This window comes from Melanostigma gelatinosum (genome assembly GCF_949748355.1).
Source record: "Melanostigma gelatinosum genome assembly, chromosome: 15".
NCBI lineage: Eukaryota > Metazoa > Chordata > Actinopteri > Perciformes > Zoarcidae > Melanostigma > Melanostigma gelatinosum.
Window position 1 is genome coordinate 13,148,327 of NC_136648.1, and position 16,784 is coordinate 13,165,110.

The following is a 16,784-nucleotide window of genomic DNA, read 5'->3' on the forward strand; positions in this document are numbered from 1 at the left end:
GCTTGCCCTGTACAACGTTAATTATCACAAACATAACCGTTAATGAACTACCATAAAATAAATAATTGACTCGTTGGCTTTACTGCTTATCATAACATGGCCTGGGTGCGGTTTACACATCGCTCCAGCCGCGCCTTTTCCTGTCACAGCGGAACGGCTGTGCGTAAGGACGGCGGGTCAGCTGACAGCTACCAGAGGAAGAGGGGGAAGGAGCGGAATTAGCGGGTGTGTGAACGGGGAACCTACTGGATCTAGCTATAAAGCTATACCTGAGGCCAGTGAGCATCACACTGGTGGCGTTCGCGAGAGAACTAGGGTAAGTTCACCAAGGTCGAGACGAGTACATGTTTCTCATCAGAAATGATCAAATGTATCCCGATAAACGTTTCGGAAAGCCGGCGAAAACTGTTACAATCGGGGGGCGATGCTAGCATTAGCTGCCGCTGCGTCAGCTAACGTCAAGCTAGCAGCGGAACGTTGTATCATGAACTAGAGGCGGGTTTTCTCCTAAAAAATAAAAGCATACATTTTGTAATTTCTGCAATTTATAAACTATTTGATGTTATTGGGGACAGTCCGTGCTCTAATTTTAAATGTGTAAGTTTGTCGATAGTTAATAACGTAAGTGTTGCATGTTAAATGGATGTCAAACTGTTTGCTTTTTATTTTCTCCGGAAGTTCGTTTAACATCTCGCACGACTCGACGCTAGTTGGCTGAACATCGCCGTCAGCTAACCTGCTAAATTAGCTAGCTACCTCTCACTCGGTCTATTCTCCATCACTCTGCTCTTAGCTGAAGGTCGAGCCTCCATCAATGTTATCGCCACTAACGGTCCTTCTTTAAAGTATTTCAAGCCAACATGTTATTAACCAGTCGAGGAACAATTAAGGAAAATATGAAAAATGTATGAACGTTATGACATGGCCCGAGTGAGCAGACATCTTGACTTCGGCCAATAAAAGGGCGATTTAACTAGCTCCAGTCTTGTGCACGGTGTATTCGGTCACGACCCGGATAAATTGTTTTACTGCTCTTGAACATATGCTTGTGTGGTACACTTCCTCTGGGCACCGCGTGTATTCGAGTTGTCTGGCCTCTGTCTTCGAGGAATTTCAAGCACGTCCTTCATCCCCTGGTTTGCAGAAGCTTCATTCTTGAATGAGAGGAAATTGCTATGATTTGTTTGTCTAAGACAACTGCACCGCCTATAAATGAATTGTGCGGTCTTTAGGTTTTAATCTGACTTTAGATTTCATGCTTTAGTCTAACCAGATCCAGGCTGCACCTCGTAGTAAAGTGCAACCCAGCAAGAACAGATTTGTAGCTGGATACTTGATGGTGTGCTGCTTCAACCTGGTAGCTGCTAATCTGCTGCTAATCTTACAATGGAAGGAAACCAGGCTTCGACTGTGGTAGTGGAGTCTCTTAAGCCTGTATTGGAGTGATTTTTCTGTGTGTATGCACATGCACGTAACAAAAAGGAGTCACCACAGTGGGGGCAGCTGCAGGGTATATTCAACTGGCAATAGAGTGGTGTGTGAGAAAGCGGATGTGAAGGAGAAAGCGGATGTGAAGGACAAGCGCTTCCCTGTGCTGTTGGTCGCTGCCTTCACTTCTCTATCACCCCTTTTTGCTTTCCCTGTTTTCTTCCTGCTATCTCGTGCTCTTCTCAGGCGGGGTTTGTTTTCACCATGGCCAGCTGGGACTGAGAAGCAGCCACAATGATCGGAGGATTGTTCATCTACAACCACAAGGGGGAGGTCCTCATCTCCCGGGTCTACCGAGATGACATCGGGTACGTTTCACTGGAGCAACGCTGCAACACTGCTTAGTTATGAGGAACCTCATGTCAGTGAGAGGGGCATGATCCGGGGGGGGGGGGGGATTTTGTCCCTCTTCCTGGCTAAGTTTACATTTGTCTGTTTTGTTATCGCCTTTAAAATGTGTTTTAAAAAATAGCTAAACCAGGATTATATTTAGGACAAGGTTACTAGCCCTTTGACAAAGAACACCAAGTTGGTATGATTTAGAATAAATTGTATTTATTTACAAATACCAAAACATGAATCAATGATGCAATTATTCTCCCAATAAATAAATAATAAAACACAGGGTCATGAAAAAAATGCACAACAATGCAAAAGTACCGTTATACACAACCTGCTCATTCAATATGTTTCATGTTATGAGGTAATGATGCTGTTCACTTTCATTCGTGCTTATCAAGCCACACCTTCTCCTGTATGTAAAAGATTAGGTGCGGAGGATTTTTTTTTATTTTATCTGTACCATATGGAAATGAGATGCTGACTACGATCTGACTTTTACACTCTTTCTTCCTTTCCTCTTCCTTATTTTTTTGTTTTTGACACATTGTTAATGTGATTCACTTTTAATGGACATACCAGGTCTCCATGCTTGCACCCTCTTATCACATCCTGTTGTGTGTGTGTGTGTGTGACCCACATTCAGGGATTGAGTCGAGTACAGCCACCAGTCCAGGGCCTTGTACCGTAGATGTACACAGTGAGGGTTGGCAAGGTGCCGAGAGGGCACAATGCTAGAAATGGATTTTCTTCTGTCAGTTATGGTCACCGCCGCAGCAATGCTGGGTCAGTAGGTTATCGTTTGTGTAGACCAGGGGTCGGCAGCCTGCGGCTTTTCAGCCCCTCTGTTGCAGCTCCCTGAGTCTACATCAGGGGTCCCCAACTGGCGGACCGGACCCAGGACCTAAATCTGATTGATAATTTGGAATTATACGTATTAGGCACTGAGTTTATACTTTAACCGGCACGTCTTGGCACTTGTTCGGCAGTGCAGGAAACACACCGACCAATGCATTGTAAATCACATCAGGTGCTGCAGCTCAGCCAATCAAATATGAGTATTCTGACATGTTTCCTGACTCGAGCGAGGTTTACACACACACCATGACACTGGGGAGAGACGAGGAAATAGAAAGAAGAGCAGGGAAATTGCGCTGATCGAAGAAGATATCTCTCATGACGTTCTCCAAAAAGCGACAAATTTTATTTGGTGGAAAATGGGACAAAATGGCTCTTTGGATAGGAAAGGTTGCCGACCCCTGGTGTAGACCCTTGAGGCATTTCTAATCCTTTAACGTCGAGCTGTAGTTGTCGTGAGGCACAGAGGAGATAAGGAAAGAAACAGAATGTATAACACGGTTCATCAGCAGACTGAGCCTCTAAGATGCCATTTAATACTCCGTTTGTATTAGATCAATGTAAGGTCTGTAGGTTTGTCATACAGACGTATATGTGTGAGGATCTCTATCTTGTCAGTAAAGTAAATGCGGTTGCTTAATTTCTTATCAGCAGTGGCACAAACACTGCGTCTGCTTTCCTCTGCCTCCTCAGACTGTTGGTCCTCTCTGTTGCTGCAGCAGCTCAGAGTAAACCAGGCGTACTGTTGCGGTGTATGTGCCGTGATGTTGTGTCGACATCTATGGTCACACCTGTTTTGTATTGCAACAGATATAGATTCAAGAGCATTACAGTGCAGCTGACTTGTTCCCAACGTATTCAGTCCCAATGATGGTGTCGTAATGAACACCATGTTACTCACACTGTCTGTGTACGTGATGCATGAAAATGTCTTTGTGCATTTTTGTCTCTTTCCCCTCCTTTTTTTGCTTCATCCTTTTTTTCCTCTGTATCACCATTATCCTCCATCTGTCCATCTTGGCCCCTGTAGGAATAGGTAAGAGATGCTCCAGCATATCAAGCATGACCCCGCCTCCTCCCCCACTGCTCTCATGGCCACCGGTCAATGACTCCCCTGAAACCCCCGACTGCATGCCCATCGATTCCACAGGTCAACGTCCCGATACTTCCTCTTAAGCATGAGTCACCTGTCATGACGTTACAGTGGTGAATACACCACCTGATACTGAGATCCAACAGATGGAGCCGATGCATTCAGCCACTACTGGAGCCCTTCTATGAGTCCGGATGCTCACAAACAGCCCCACTAGTGCCTCAGCATGTAGTCTTGAGCATGGGGTATGATGGTTGGTTCAGTCCTTTTGATCCTCGGATTCTTCTCCGGTCTTTCATAATGAAGTTGAGAGACTGTATCGATCATTCTAGGTTCATTTGATTGGGTCATTTGTAGAGGTGGGCCTTGAATTGCGTCAAATCTGCTGCAATCAACTACAAGTTTGGGTGTGGTTAAAATGTTGTTGACGTTTGCTACAATTCAAAGAAAAAATAATTTTTGCAAGGTGTTAATTAATACTTGTTAATATTGCAGCAGGCAGACATCATGGCAGCCTCTTGGTCCATTTCAAACTGTAGCAATCAGTAAGAGGGTGGCTACATGTTCAACCCGCAGGCTTGGTTCGTTTTAACATTAATAATATTAGATAAAAGTAGTCTGGAATATCTCTAAGATCGACAGTTTGGACCTCTCTGAGTTCTCAGGAGGATTTAGTGTTCCTGTAAGAACACGCTGCATCCTCTGCCCTGTTATTCATAAATCCACATGAATCAGGGTGCTACGCTATGCTTTAAGTAAACATCAAAACTGAATATAAATGTAGCCTGTCAAACGTTTTAAAAACAAAAATAGCCCATCTTGAATCACATTTGGACAATACATTGTTGCACCTTATTTTTGTTCCCATGGAGTCCATATAATTATGATGCTGTATCCTGGGTGTCCCCCTCCCTCCTGGTAATTATCCCCATTTACACACAACAGCACTCATTGTCTCGTCTCAACGCACCAACTCTTTTTGATAATGGCTCATTCCCTGACATGGGTGGATATGCTGTTGAGGTCTGAAGGGGTTATTTACTCTGAGTCCACTGCAGAACTGGACATCAAACTTCAAAGCAAATATTTCCACAGGGTGGGAGAGGGACAGTCTCACTGTTCTGTAAAATCCTGAAACGATTCTCTCAACTCCCGACTCAAAGGTCCGCCTCTCTGTGTCTCTCGTCCCGTTCCCCCCCCCCCCCCCCCCCCCCCTCTCAGGCGTAACGCGGTGGACGCGTTCCGCGTCAACGTGATTCACGCCCGGCAGCAGGTTCGATCCCCGGTGACCAACATCGCCCGAACCAGCTTCTTCCACGTGAAGCGCTCCAACATCTGGTTGGCGGCGGTCACCAAGCAAAATGTCAACGCCGCCATGGTGTTCGAGTTCCTTTACAAGATGTGCGACGTCATGACGGCCTACTTCGGCAAGATCAGCGAAGAGAACATCAAGAACAACTTTGTACTCATCTACGAGCTGTTGGATGGTAAAAAAGATATCTATCTATCTATATATCTATCGCTCTGGGTGGACTCGGTTCTTTCCATCACTCCATGTCCTAGTTTTTCCTCCTGCCCGTCTTATCTCTCACCGGCGGTTATCTGTTTGTGTTCACACAGAGATCTTGGACTTTGGATACCCCCAGAACTCAGAGACTGGAGCTCTGAAGACCTTCATCACCCAGCAGGGCATTAAGGGACAGGTCAGTGAGTCTCGTACTAGTACCGCCATGAAGGTGGTAATGTTCAGTTCATGCAAATTGTACAAAACATTAAAGGAAATCTGTAATGTCGGCATTTTTTGCAGAGCAATTAAACTGCCAATCATTTTCGAAATTGAACTGGTAAATATGTTTCTGTTTTTCTCTCCTTGGTTCCCCTGAACTGTGATCTTGGACACTTCCTACTTCAGCACCAGGTAATAACCAACGATCCATTTGATCCACGTTTGGAACCCTGCAGCGCTACCGATCCCTTCTCATTGTCCTCGTTCATTTGCCAGCCGTCTCCTCTCGGTTGGTAGTGATACAGTTTCTCTCCCTGCCTCCCAGACAAAAGAGGAGCAGTCTCAGATCACCAGCCAGGTGACGGGGCAGATCGGCTGGCGTCGCGAAGGCATCAAGTATCGCCGCAATGAGCTGTTCCTGGACGTACTGGAGAGCGTCAACCTGCTCATGTCCCCACAGGGTCAGTCTATAGGGCCTCGTCTCTCCTAGTTAATATGTACATGCATATTTGTGAATATACAAAAACAAATATTTGGTAGCTGTTGTGATGTGCTTTCGGTCACATGTCGCCCATCTTCCTCAGCATATGGGTTTGGAGGGAGCTTCAGATGGAGAAAATAGTTTTTCTCAGCTAAGAATATTTAGAAGTCCAGACCTTTTTTTTGTTTTTGTTTTTAAGTCTCCAAAACAACAAAATAGAGATAAATATGATTTGTATTTCCTGTCCAGGCCAGGTCCTCAGTGCCCACGTGTCGGGCCGAGTAGTGATGAAGAGCTACCTGAGCGGAATGCCAGAGTGCAAATTCGGCATGAACGACAAGATTGTCATCGACAAGCAGGGCAAGGGAGCCGTCACATCTGACGACGCAGGGAAGAGGTGAGTGAGCCAACAAGCAGACGGCATGTTGAATATCTGAAACCATATTTTGATAAGCGAGGCTGTAAGTCAACTCTGACTCTTTGAGTATGGTGCTTTTCTATATTCTTTCCATCTTGGAAACCCTGACAATGACAATTCATTGTTGAGTGAAACTTTAAGAGACCACCTTGTCTGTTAGCCCTTTGTCCTTGTTATGAGCGTTGTCCTTGTTATGAGCGTTGTCCTTGTTATGAGCGTTGTCCTTGTTATGAGCGTTGTCCTTGTTATGAGCGTTGTTATTTTACAACAAAGACGGGCTGTGCAATTTATTTTTTGATTTTTCTTTCCTTTGGATGCATCTCTCCTTTCTTTCCCTCTTTCTTTTCTATGTGCTGTACCTCAGTGATTTAGGGGGAGGAAGGTACTGTACTGACAAGTGTCCTCACCTTCTGCCACCTACACACACACACACACACACCTGTCTTGTCTAAGCACTTTCAGAATCATCTCATGCACAAATCAAACCATACCGTGTTAACTCTTCAGTGTTGTGTCCCTATTTTGTGGAATAGTTAGTTTTGTTTGATTACCCCATCTAACATCTAACAGGGACTGTGTTTTGTGTTACTGCAACTTCCACCAGGTTTAATGTCTCGATAGTAGCAGTTGTGTTCCCATGTGTCCTTTGTTTTAAGTTATGGTCATTAATTGAGGGAGAGTAATGGTTTTATAATCATTAGATATCGTTTAGTAGTGCTAAACAAGTGAATTAATGTTGCATCGTCTCGTGTGTCTGATGTATTTTTCTCCCGACAGTGGGAAGCAGTCCATAGCCATCGACGACTGCACTTTCCACCAGTGCGTGCGTCTCAGTAAGTTTGACTCTGAGCGCAGCATCAGCTTCATCCCCCCCGATGGAGAGTATGAGCTCATGAGGTCAGTGGTTACAAATATTTCCAAAGCATTTGTTTATTATTTTTATTAAGATTGAATTGTCCAGATAAGAGGGAGCGGTCACAGGCCATGAGTGACACTCGTATTTAAAGTAACGTGTGCTAGTTTGTGTCCTCGTGGTATTTTGAGAACGGCACCGAAACAACCGAAGGAAATCCCTTTTTCTGCTTTTGTAAAACCAAAATAATTTTGGAGCATGACGCACTTTTCTCCCCTCCCTCTTTACAGGTATCGCACCACTAAAGACATCATCCTGCCGTTTCGAGTAATTCCTCTCGTCCGGGAGGTTGGGCGCACCAAACTGGAGGTTAAGGTGGTCATCAAGTCCAACTTCAAACCCTCGCTGCTGGCCCAAAAGATCGAGGTGAGCTCTTATCAAAGTCCAGATGCTAATGAATGCTAACAACCCTTAGTAGCACACTGAGGTACATTTCTACTCTCAGCGTGAACATGAACAAATGTGATCGGAGATTAACGTTTGATTGCCGTAATGTGTTAAAAGTTTTGCGCCTCTTCATTATCAACTCCTCAGGTGCGTATCCCGACACCCCTCAACACTAGCGGCGTGCAGGTTATTTGTATGAAGGGAAAAGCAAAGTACAAGGCCAGCGAGAACGCCATCGTATGGAAGTGAGTAGTGAAGAGACAACCAAACTCTCCGTGTCAGGTTAATGATTAACAGTCTGTTTGTTTACCCTTTTTGTACTTCTCGTGAGTTTTAAAATTTGGATTTGTTGTTGCTGAAACCTGTAAAGCACTTACAAAACGTGTGTGTGTGTGTGTGTGTGTGTGTGTGTAGGATCAAACGCATGGCTGGGATGAAGGAGTCTCAGATCAGCGCTGAGATCGAGCTGCTGCCGACCAACGATAAGAAGAAATGGGCCAGGCCTCCCATCTCTATGAACTTTGAGGTCAGAACACATAATGTGTTGAATTTGAAACTGAAGTTGGTGAACAGTTTTATAATTAGGCTTTACTGCCTGATTCAAATATGAGAGATTCTATTTGCTTACTGCATCGCTGAACTTTGGGAGTTGGCAACCAAACGGATGGACTATGCAATACATTTAATCCCAGTAACGATCATGCAAATCACAACCTGCTTACTGAGAACACACACACACCCTGCTCACTTGATGATCACGCCCAGAGTAAGAACCAGCGACCTGTGTGGCCTACAGCTCCCAGCATGCCCAGACACGTCTTTGCCTCTCTTCTCGTCTCTGCAGGTTCCCTTTGCTCCCTCTGGTCTGAAGGTGCGCTACTTGAAGGTGTTTGAGTCCAAGCTCAACTACAGTGACCATGACGTCATCAAATGGGTGCGGTACATCGGCCGCTCCGGCATCTACGAAACGCGCTGCTAAAGTTCCGCCCGCTCCAGGCAGCGCAGTGACCACTTTTCCTCCCGTCGATCCTGTTAACATTCGTTTTTCTTCTCCTGCCCCGCCCCCTACTTTGTCTCTCAATCCTTAAATCTTATCTCATACACCCCCCCTCCCAACCATCTCCACCCTCACCCCTCCCTAACTAAGTGTTGGAGATTGAATTACATCGTTTAAAAATAAATTTAAAAAAAAGTAAATATGATATGATGCACAGATATATGCAAAATGTGAACCATTGTATCGTATATATCTCGTAGTGATGAGTAAACCTGTAAACCAACTGGTGTCTGAAAGAAAAGAGACGAGTGAGGCAGATGGGGACCAGGGGGAGAGGACTGGAGACGCTCTCTCGTGTTTAAGTGTTATTATTCCACTATCTACTCTCCAGTTACTTTAGAAGTCCCACAAGTCCAAGAGGTAATCCCTTGTAAGATGATTTGTAGCTGTTGTGGTTTCACTAAATCCCAATATTGTTCTTGTGAATGAACTTGTCTCGGTAGAGTCTACCCCTTTCAAATTGAGATGTCTGATTCTGTGTTGTCAACTCAAACGTTCCGACTGAAAGTCTCTTCTGGGTAGTTGATCATGACCGAAGCTGTTTTTTGTATTTTCTGGAGACTGTATTGGTTCTTTCCCTTTCTGTTTTTTTCCCACTAGTTAAAGCAAAGGGGGACGTTACAGTTTAGAGGTCTGACCATCATCCCTATAAGCTAGTTTGTGACCCAATCTTCCTGTTTCTTAAGCACCAAGATCAACGCTGTCACACTGTTTTGGTTCAAATATGCTTTTGGGGGGGTTGTGACAGTGGGAGTGTGTTTGCAGTGAGGTGAAGTCTCCCCCTGGTGTTTGCCTCGTCACCGTCTGCGTCGTCATGTTTGTAGCCCTGGTGACCGTTGTGTCCAATAAAATCTGACTATGTAACCGAGCACGCCTCCCCTCAGTGTGTTTTCTTTCCTGATGTCTTAAATGAGGGAGGGGCTGCTGTAGGAACAGCAGATTTGGGGGGTGATCTTGGTTACAGCATGGCTCTAGCTAGTCCAGTATTCATCCTGTCTACTCATTTGAGAAACATATTGGCGCAACACCTTTTTTTTTTTTTTTTTTTTTCACATTTTGAAGGGAAACAAAGCTGATTTGAATAAACTCAGCATATGTAATCCAGGAAAACAGTTTCATAAAACCACAGGAGACAAAATAATTGGTCAAGAAATGCTTTGGCCAACATGTTTTAATACATTTTTCCTGTCTTGCCCTTCCGCTACATCCAGGACATTAAACAAAATAACCCCAAAGAGTAAAATAACATTAAAACGCTGTTAAAACATTTACATTTGTATCTAGCAGTAGTGGCTGTTAGTGGCCTCGCCACTCAACTCGTGGGCATGCTCTGACCGAGACGCTCACACTGATTCCACAAGAATCGAGACGAGGGTTCCCAAAAGTAGCTTAGCACCAAAATCACGGCTGTAGTTGTGAACCTTTAATAGAAGTAGGAATTGATAGCCGTGTGGAAACCTTTTGAGTTATTTCTCCCAATCTTAGAAATCAGATTTACACCCACAAGTGTAGAGGCTGTCTGTGACCGCAGCAGAAATTGATTTAAGTTGTTTCTGGGAAACCAAGCCTAGAACAGATCAATCCAACATCTATATTAGTCATCACGACAGTATTGCATTACATCTTCAGATCACCTGTGATGTTGACATTTTCCAGTAACATAGGAGACCCAACACATGCATTAATCACTGGAGATACAGGACATGCGTGCGCACACACAGGCTGGAAAATCTCATCTTCGACCCAGTCGCATTGCTTCAGTGCTGCAACGGTTCAGAAAGGAAAAATGAATGCTCGTACTTTGTGCTCATCTCAGAAATCAGTTCGGGGAAAGAGGAGGTAGCTACATGAACATTGATCTGATACAGAAACCTAAGCCCCGAATGTTTTGTACGGCCTTGTGTATCCCACCACGTATGTGTGCTACTAATGACGAGGCCATGATCAGAAAAGTGTGCTTATGACTTCAACTAAACAGAAGATGTCATTTGTTATGAGGATTGGGGCATTGGTACAGTTCTCAGGTCTGCTTTGATGTGTGAAAACTTCTTTAAAGTTTTCACATGTATCAGATGGAAGTTATTACTTCCCTCCAGGTGATCTGCATTAGAAAAAGAATCATATCTATGTATATACTTATATATAACTTGCTCATCTTGATTCATTGCTCGAGGGGTAAACGCATCTCTAAACAAAGACTCATTATCTGTACAGAGGATGAAAGGAAAGATGAAATCTACAAACATCAACATTTAAATGGGTCGTCGTTGCAGAACCTTCTTTTTACGCCACGAGAAAGGCGTCCAGTTATAACTACCGGTAGTCTTCTAAAGACTGATTCTTGTCAGCAGACAAAAAACTTAAATTAAATGTATGATTAAATACAGTAAAGCCAAAGCTGAATCTGTCAACAGGTAGTTGACAGAAGACCCGTGAGCATGCTGACGTAAGAGCTGGCAAGCAAAAACATCACATGCACAAACACACACACACACACAGCCTGAAAGCAGGCAGACAAAGTTTTGGGGAAAAGTTGCTGTTTAGAAGACGCATAACACTCGACTCTCAGGTTCAGCTCAGATTTGACGTAATCTGGAATTGAAAAAAAAGAAAAAAAGGTCAGGTTGGTTTTGTTAGCATAAGCAGAACATGCTCCACATGAGCAGACCGTTTAAATGTCCAGTTTTTCAGACCTGCTCTGAAAAACGTCCCCCGGAGATGCTCAACAGCGTCTCCGTCACTAGATGTGCCGTTCCAGTGAACCCTAAACCTGCAAGCCCTCCCGCTAACGCATGACAAACACAAAGCCCCTACCTCACTACGACGCCTACCTTGAGAACACCGTCACAGATGGAGCAGTAACCCTCGCAAACGGGCCTAAGTGACAGTGAGTGACTACTGACCTCCACATCAGAAGCGATAAATGAGACTAGTGGTGACTTTTACTGACCATTACACAAAAACCGGAAACAAAAAGGACAAAGCTGGCAGTTAAAAACAAATGCCGTGCAGAAAACCGCCTGTTAACGTGACACTGAAGTGTTTAAAAACAAAAAGTAAAATCATAAACAAAAAGAAATGGAAGCAGGAGCTCGATGAAAACCTCTCGGGTATCTAGTAGCGACTGTGAAGGATTCGAACGCGCTCTAGTTTTCGTCGTCGTCGTCCTCGCTGATGAGGTGCCCGCGGGCCCCGCTGTGGTGGGGGGGAGGCGAGGGAGGCGGGGAGGTCTTGGTGAAGAAGGGGAGACGGAAGGTGGGAGAGGGGGAGCGCTCCTCGCGGGTGGGGCTGCTGTTGGGGCTCTGCCTCGGGCTGATGGCCTGGAGCATGCGGCCCTTCCCTTCCTTCAGCATGTGCTTCTGTGGATGTGACACAGAAACACAAAGAGATCGTCCGTTATAGCAACCGAGGACACAACCGGCTCAATGCGAGCACGAGGCGGGAACACGGGACGGATGAAGGACTAAAAACCTGCCGTCAGAAGGCAAAGGTTCTGTGTCTACACACTATTGTGTTCGTGATGCTCCGATATTCATTTTGACTTTGTCCTTTTAAATTTAGCAACATTATATAAGACACACTAGCTGTTCTCTCGTCAGTATCCTAAACTAAATAAGTATAATAAGTATATTTCCCAAAATGTCAAACTATTCCTTTAAGGAATTTGAATGAATGAATAGAATAAGAAACAAATGTTGGGTCATTGGCATGAAATCTTATCTTAGTAGAAGTTGCGTGCACAGTGCTTGGCGTGTTCTGTAAACATACTAAAGGTTTATGAATGTTTCTCATACTTCATGCAGTCAGTGGTTCAGCTGATACCGGTTCAAGGTTCAAAGCCTTTATGTTTCAAGCGCAGTATAGTTGTTTACTCAAATAATGAAGGCTTTCGAAAATGTGTATTTATTACCATCAAAGAAACATAATAGCAAAATGATCAGGTGTGCCTTAGTATGTTATTACGTGTGTGTCACTGAGTTGATAAAATCTTGCTTCTCCCAGCACATCAACAGTGTGAAGGCAAGATGTGTTCTCAGTCCCACTGCCGGATCAAACGCTTAATAGAGACCAAACCAACATCCTCACCAGAGCTCCCTCGGGGCCAAACATCTGCAGGAAGTTGCCAATGAACTCCCTGGATTTCTCCTCCCACTTCTGGATGAGGTCGATGCTCTTCTCCTCCACCTTCTGGACGAACTCTTTGCTCTTCTCCTCCACGTCGCGTACCTTCCTCTTCACCTTGTCCACGCGCTCCTGCAGGTGGTACTTCTTCTCCTGGTGAAGAGCGGACACAGCAACGGTTACAAAATGAAAAAAAAAAAAGACGCTCCTTCACACCGATCCTCACACAGTTAAACCAAAGCTCAGTTTCGTACATTAATGAAGCTGACGTTGAGTTCCTTCGCTGTGTATCCTCTCTGCAGGTTGCGTCTGACGTACACGTCGTAGTCACGCACTATGCGTGTGATGATGTCGGAGGTGGAGATGCCCTCTGTCCGCAGGGTGGGAGCGAACATACCTGTGGAGGGCAGAGGGGGATGAAAAGTTACACAACAATAAGAAAAAGGATCAAAATATGTTTTAAAATGCAGTACTATACTATATATAGTACCATATGGGGGCTTTGGCAGCAGTAGTAAATAATGAACTGGATCCTGTAATTACTTGCTTACCACCACCACCTTTGGTTACTTTGCCACTCACCAGCTTCCTTGATGTGCTTGTAGACGTCATCACTGCCTGCAGAGCTGTATGGGATGTCGTCATGGGCCACGAAGTCAATCTGGAGAGGTCGTCACAACACACATCAACACAGCAGATTCACATCTACAAATTGTGCAAACACACAAAATACACGAAGAAATAGCAGGCGAAAGGTGACCGGTGGCTTCGTCAACTCATTTTTAATTTCTCAACAGTTTTCGGTCACACAACTTAAGGTGTCAATGAATAAAACAGAGCAAGTGTCTCCAATTGTGTCGTTTCTCAGTCACGTCCACTCACGCGGTGTTTTTTGAGGAACTCGGGCGACAGCGTCCAGGGAGCGTTTCGCACCACTTCATCGACATAGCGGCAATGTCTGATGGCGTCGTATCGCTCGTCCTCATTCATCACCGTGAAGCCCTTGTATTTGTGGGTCAGGTCATCGCTGCACACTTTGAATAGTCGAAAAGAAAATACAGAAATGATTGTTTGAAATTGTTTAAAGCTTCACACTTATGAAAGAAGCAGCTGATAAGGTCTGCTGTTGTGACACAGACATTCGCACTTACCTCCTACGATGAGGTGTGTATTTGGGAAGAGGCATTTAGCCTGCATGAGCGCTCTGGCGTGACCCGAGTGGAAAACATCAAAGATGCCGTCTGCATAGACCCGCACCGGTCTGTTAGCTGCACAGAGAGAGGCGAGACATGCAGAGAGGAAAGACATATTGATTCTGGACAGAGCCAGTCGAAAATTGCACTTGTTTGTTCAGATGTACCGGTACTCTGTGACTGAGAAGAAGCTTACTGATAAAGAAATAGAAAAGCAGAATGTGTAAGAATTATGAGAGGAAAGAAAGACATCAACGGGGCAGACTGGAAGAATGGGACTCACGCTGTGTTCCCCTCTTAGCCTCCTCCATGCTGACTCTCTCGTAGGGTTTACCAACAGGCACCAGCTCATCTGCGAAAGGTGCAGGGTGCTTCAATCCCTAGAGGACCCAAGAGTTTAGAGATCAAGGAAGCGTTCTCATCTATTCATACAAAAGGTTTTAGACGTATACCATCGTTTTCCCTGGTTGGACGAAATTGAATTGTGTTGCAAACTACTCATTGGCCAACATAAGGTCTGACACACAAAGCAGATAAAAGTTCTGCAGAGACAACTTTACTTTTCATCCTTCTGTCGATACATCAAGCCATGTATACTATTCATGTCGAAAACAGCGCATGCACGGAGCATTTAGAAACAGCTGGACAAACACGCCGCTCAATGACAGCCAAAGAACACAGCTGACTCACCACAGTACATCTGGGGATTTTCCCAAGCCTCTCTCCCTCCTCGGTCTCCCGGTTAGAGCTCTCTCTTCTCCTTTTTCTGGACAGCAGCATTTCGCTGGAGCTTTGGGCCTCCATCTGTGTCAAATGCCAAGACAAATGCAATTAAAAACCAGCCGCATACGTCACATACAGCACGCACTGCTTGGATAAGAAAGGGACAGACAGATATCAATAACAGAGGGAGAACACAGTGTGTGTCTCCGCTCAATGAACCAGGAAGCATTGTATAAATAAATAAATAAATAAATAGAGGCTTTCACTGACACACATGAAGGTCAATTGGAGAATAGAAGCTTGTTCCTTCAAGACAGAACATGTTGTTCCTAAACATAGACAATGAAACATGTCCAGTCTTCTGTGATTCTGCGGATATTCCCACAAATCAAGAGTCAAAGATAAAGTTTGACATCAGGAGATCCTTCACCACATGTCAGCAGTCCGCCACAAGTGGGCCAACTTTCATATTAGTTGGCGACCGATTTCAGCTGACTTTGTTCTGGAGGCCAGATAACAGTCCACTGGATGACTTCCCAGTGACTTCACACACACTGGTTTATTTAAGGCTACTTTGCTGTTTAGTGAATCGTTTAAAGTTTTGAGAAAGATTGTATGTATAGAATGTCAACAAACTCAACATCCTGGGTGTCTGTACTAGACAACTAATCTCTTTAATCATTACTTAATCTGCTGATTATTTTCTCAATTACTCTGTGAATCTTTTAGTCTATCAAGAAAAATCTGAAAACAGTAAAAATAAAATTTGATAATAAAATAAAAAAAATGTTTAGCCTCGTCACTTCTTTAACTTGCTATGACAACTTAATAACCCTTGGCTGGACTATTGCTGCGGTTCAATTACGAAAGTGTGACTCGGTGCAATGAGAGACAGATGAAGCAGTACACATTCTCACATACCTGATCCAACACAAGGCATTTGCAACAGCTGAGAGTGAGAAGCCCTGCAGAGCTCTCACACAGTGACAGAGGAGATTTACATGACCAGCAGATGTGATCATAACTGAACAGGCTGCTATAAAAAGAAATCAACAAGGACAGTGCCAAATCTTAACCACATGCTTTGCTACAGAGGTCCATGATAGCCCCAGCAAACATATTTAGTAAGGAAAAGATATTTATTTTTTACTGAATAAGACTTATATTTACAGTAGGCAAGGGCTAAGACTACTACATATTTTGAGAAAGTGGAATTTGAGATTGTCATTTTTCTTGATAAATGAATCAAATGGTTCAACGATGATCAAAACAGATGCCAATCAATTGTCAATAGACGAATTGTTTCAGCTCGAAGATTACTCACTGTTAACTAGCTGTATATATTACCATTTCTCGCTTCTGTTAACTTAACTTACTTGTCATGCCAGAAGTTAACTTGAGTTAGCATGATACACACACGGATCCTTAGACTGATGACAGTTAGTTGTTTTACTCATAGAATGAACTAAGTTAAGTTAACAGATGAGTTGCGCTGGAGCCACCGGTTGTGCAGCTTCTGTCAAACCCTGGCTTACTGGACGCTTTCGCCTATTACACAAAATCTTAAAATCAATATGCTAACTACCCCCAATAGCAATGTTAGCTTACGTTTAACAACTTTAGGTTACTGTTTAACGTTACTTACTGTTCACTCTTTTGTCCAGAATGCTGCTTTGCAGGAGTGGGCGTCTTCGTAATGCAGGTTAGCTAACTAACAGCAAAAAAAAGCTAGCTAACCCTGCTACTGTCGGATGCTAGGTAGCAAGCTGGCTGTAAAGCTAGTCGGCTTGTTAGCTAACCTTAGCCGTTAGCTCGCTGGTTAGCTGACACCAGCAACAACGGTAAATACGTTACGAACAACCCTGTGGGTCCGACGCACTGAGGCTCCTTGTGTTATTGGCCGAAAATACAACTATGTGAAGGACAGAAAAAGTATCAGCAGTGACAGCTTGTACTACAACGCTGACAGGTCAACAACCCAGGAAC

General features: G+C 44.3%; 2 protein-coding genes across 2 annotated transcripts; one reads left to right on the forward strand and one right to left on the reverse strand.

The window, feature by feature from the left end:
* The first annotated feature begins 194 nt into the window (after positions 1–194).
* Positions 195–9,628, forward strand: LOC306789464 (AP-2 complex subunit mu-A). Its single transcript, XM_079285427.1, has 11 exons — positions 195–316; positions 1,675–1,796; positions 5,000–5,265; positions 5,399–5,500; positions 5,810–5,965; positions 6,235–6,382; positions 7,181–7,300; positions 7,547–7,682; positions 7,851–7,948; positions 8,118–8,229; positions 8,548–9,628. Exons 2-11 carry the CDS (start codon positions 1,723–1,725, stop codon positions 8,680–8,682), a joined length of 1,347 nt encoding a protein of 448 aa, XP_079141553.1. The 5' UTR covers positions 195–316; positions 1,675–1,722; the 3' UTR covers positions 8,683–9,628.
* Positions 9,629–9,900: 272 nt separating this feature from the next.
* On the reverse strand, positions 9,901–16,784 carry pcyt1aa (phosphate cytidylyltransferase 1A, choline a). The gene is made up of 9 exons (XM_079285348.1): positions 16,444–16,784; positions 14,766–14,879; positions 14,359–14,455; positions 14,034–14,150; positions 13,765–13,916; positions 13,465–13,543; positions 13,137–13,279; positions 12,847–13,035; positions 9,901–12,119 (listed from the first exon to the last, which is right to left on the reverse strand). Exons 2-9 carry the CDS (start codon positions 14,877–14,879, stop codon positions 11,907–11,909), a joined length of 1,104 nt encoding a protein of 367 aa, XP_079141474.1. The 5' UTR covers positions 16,444–16,784; the 3' UTR covers positions 9,901–11,906.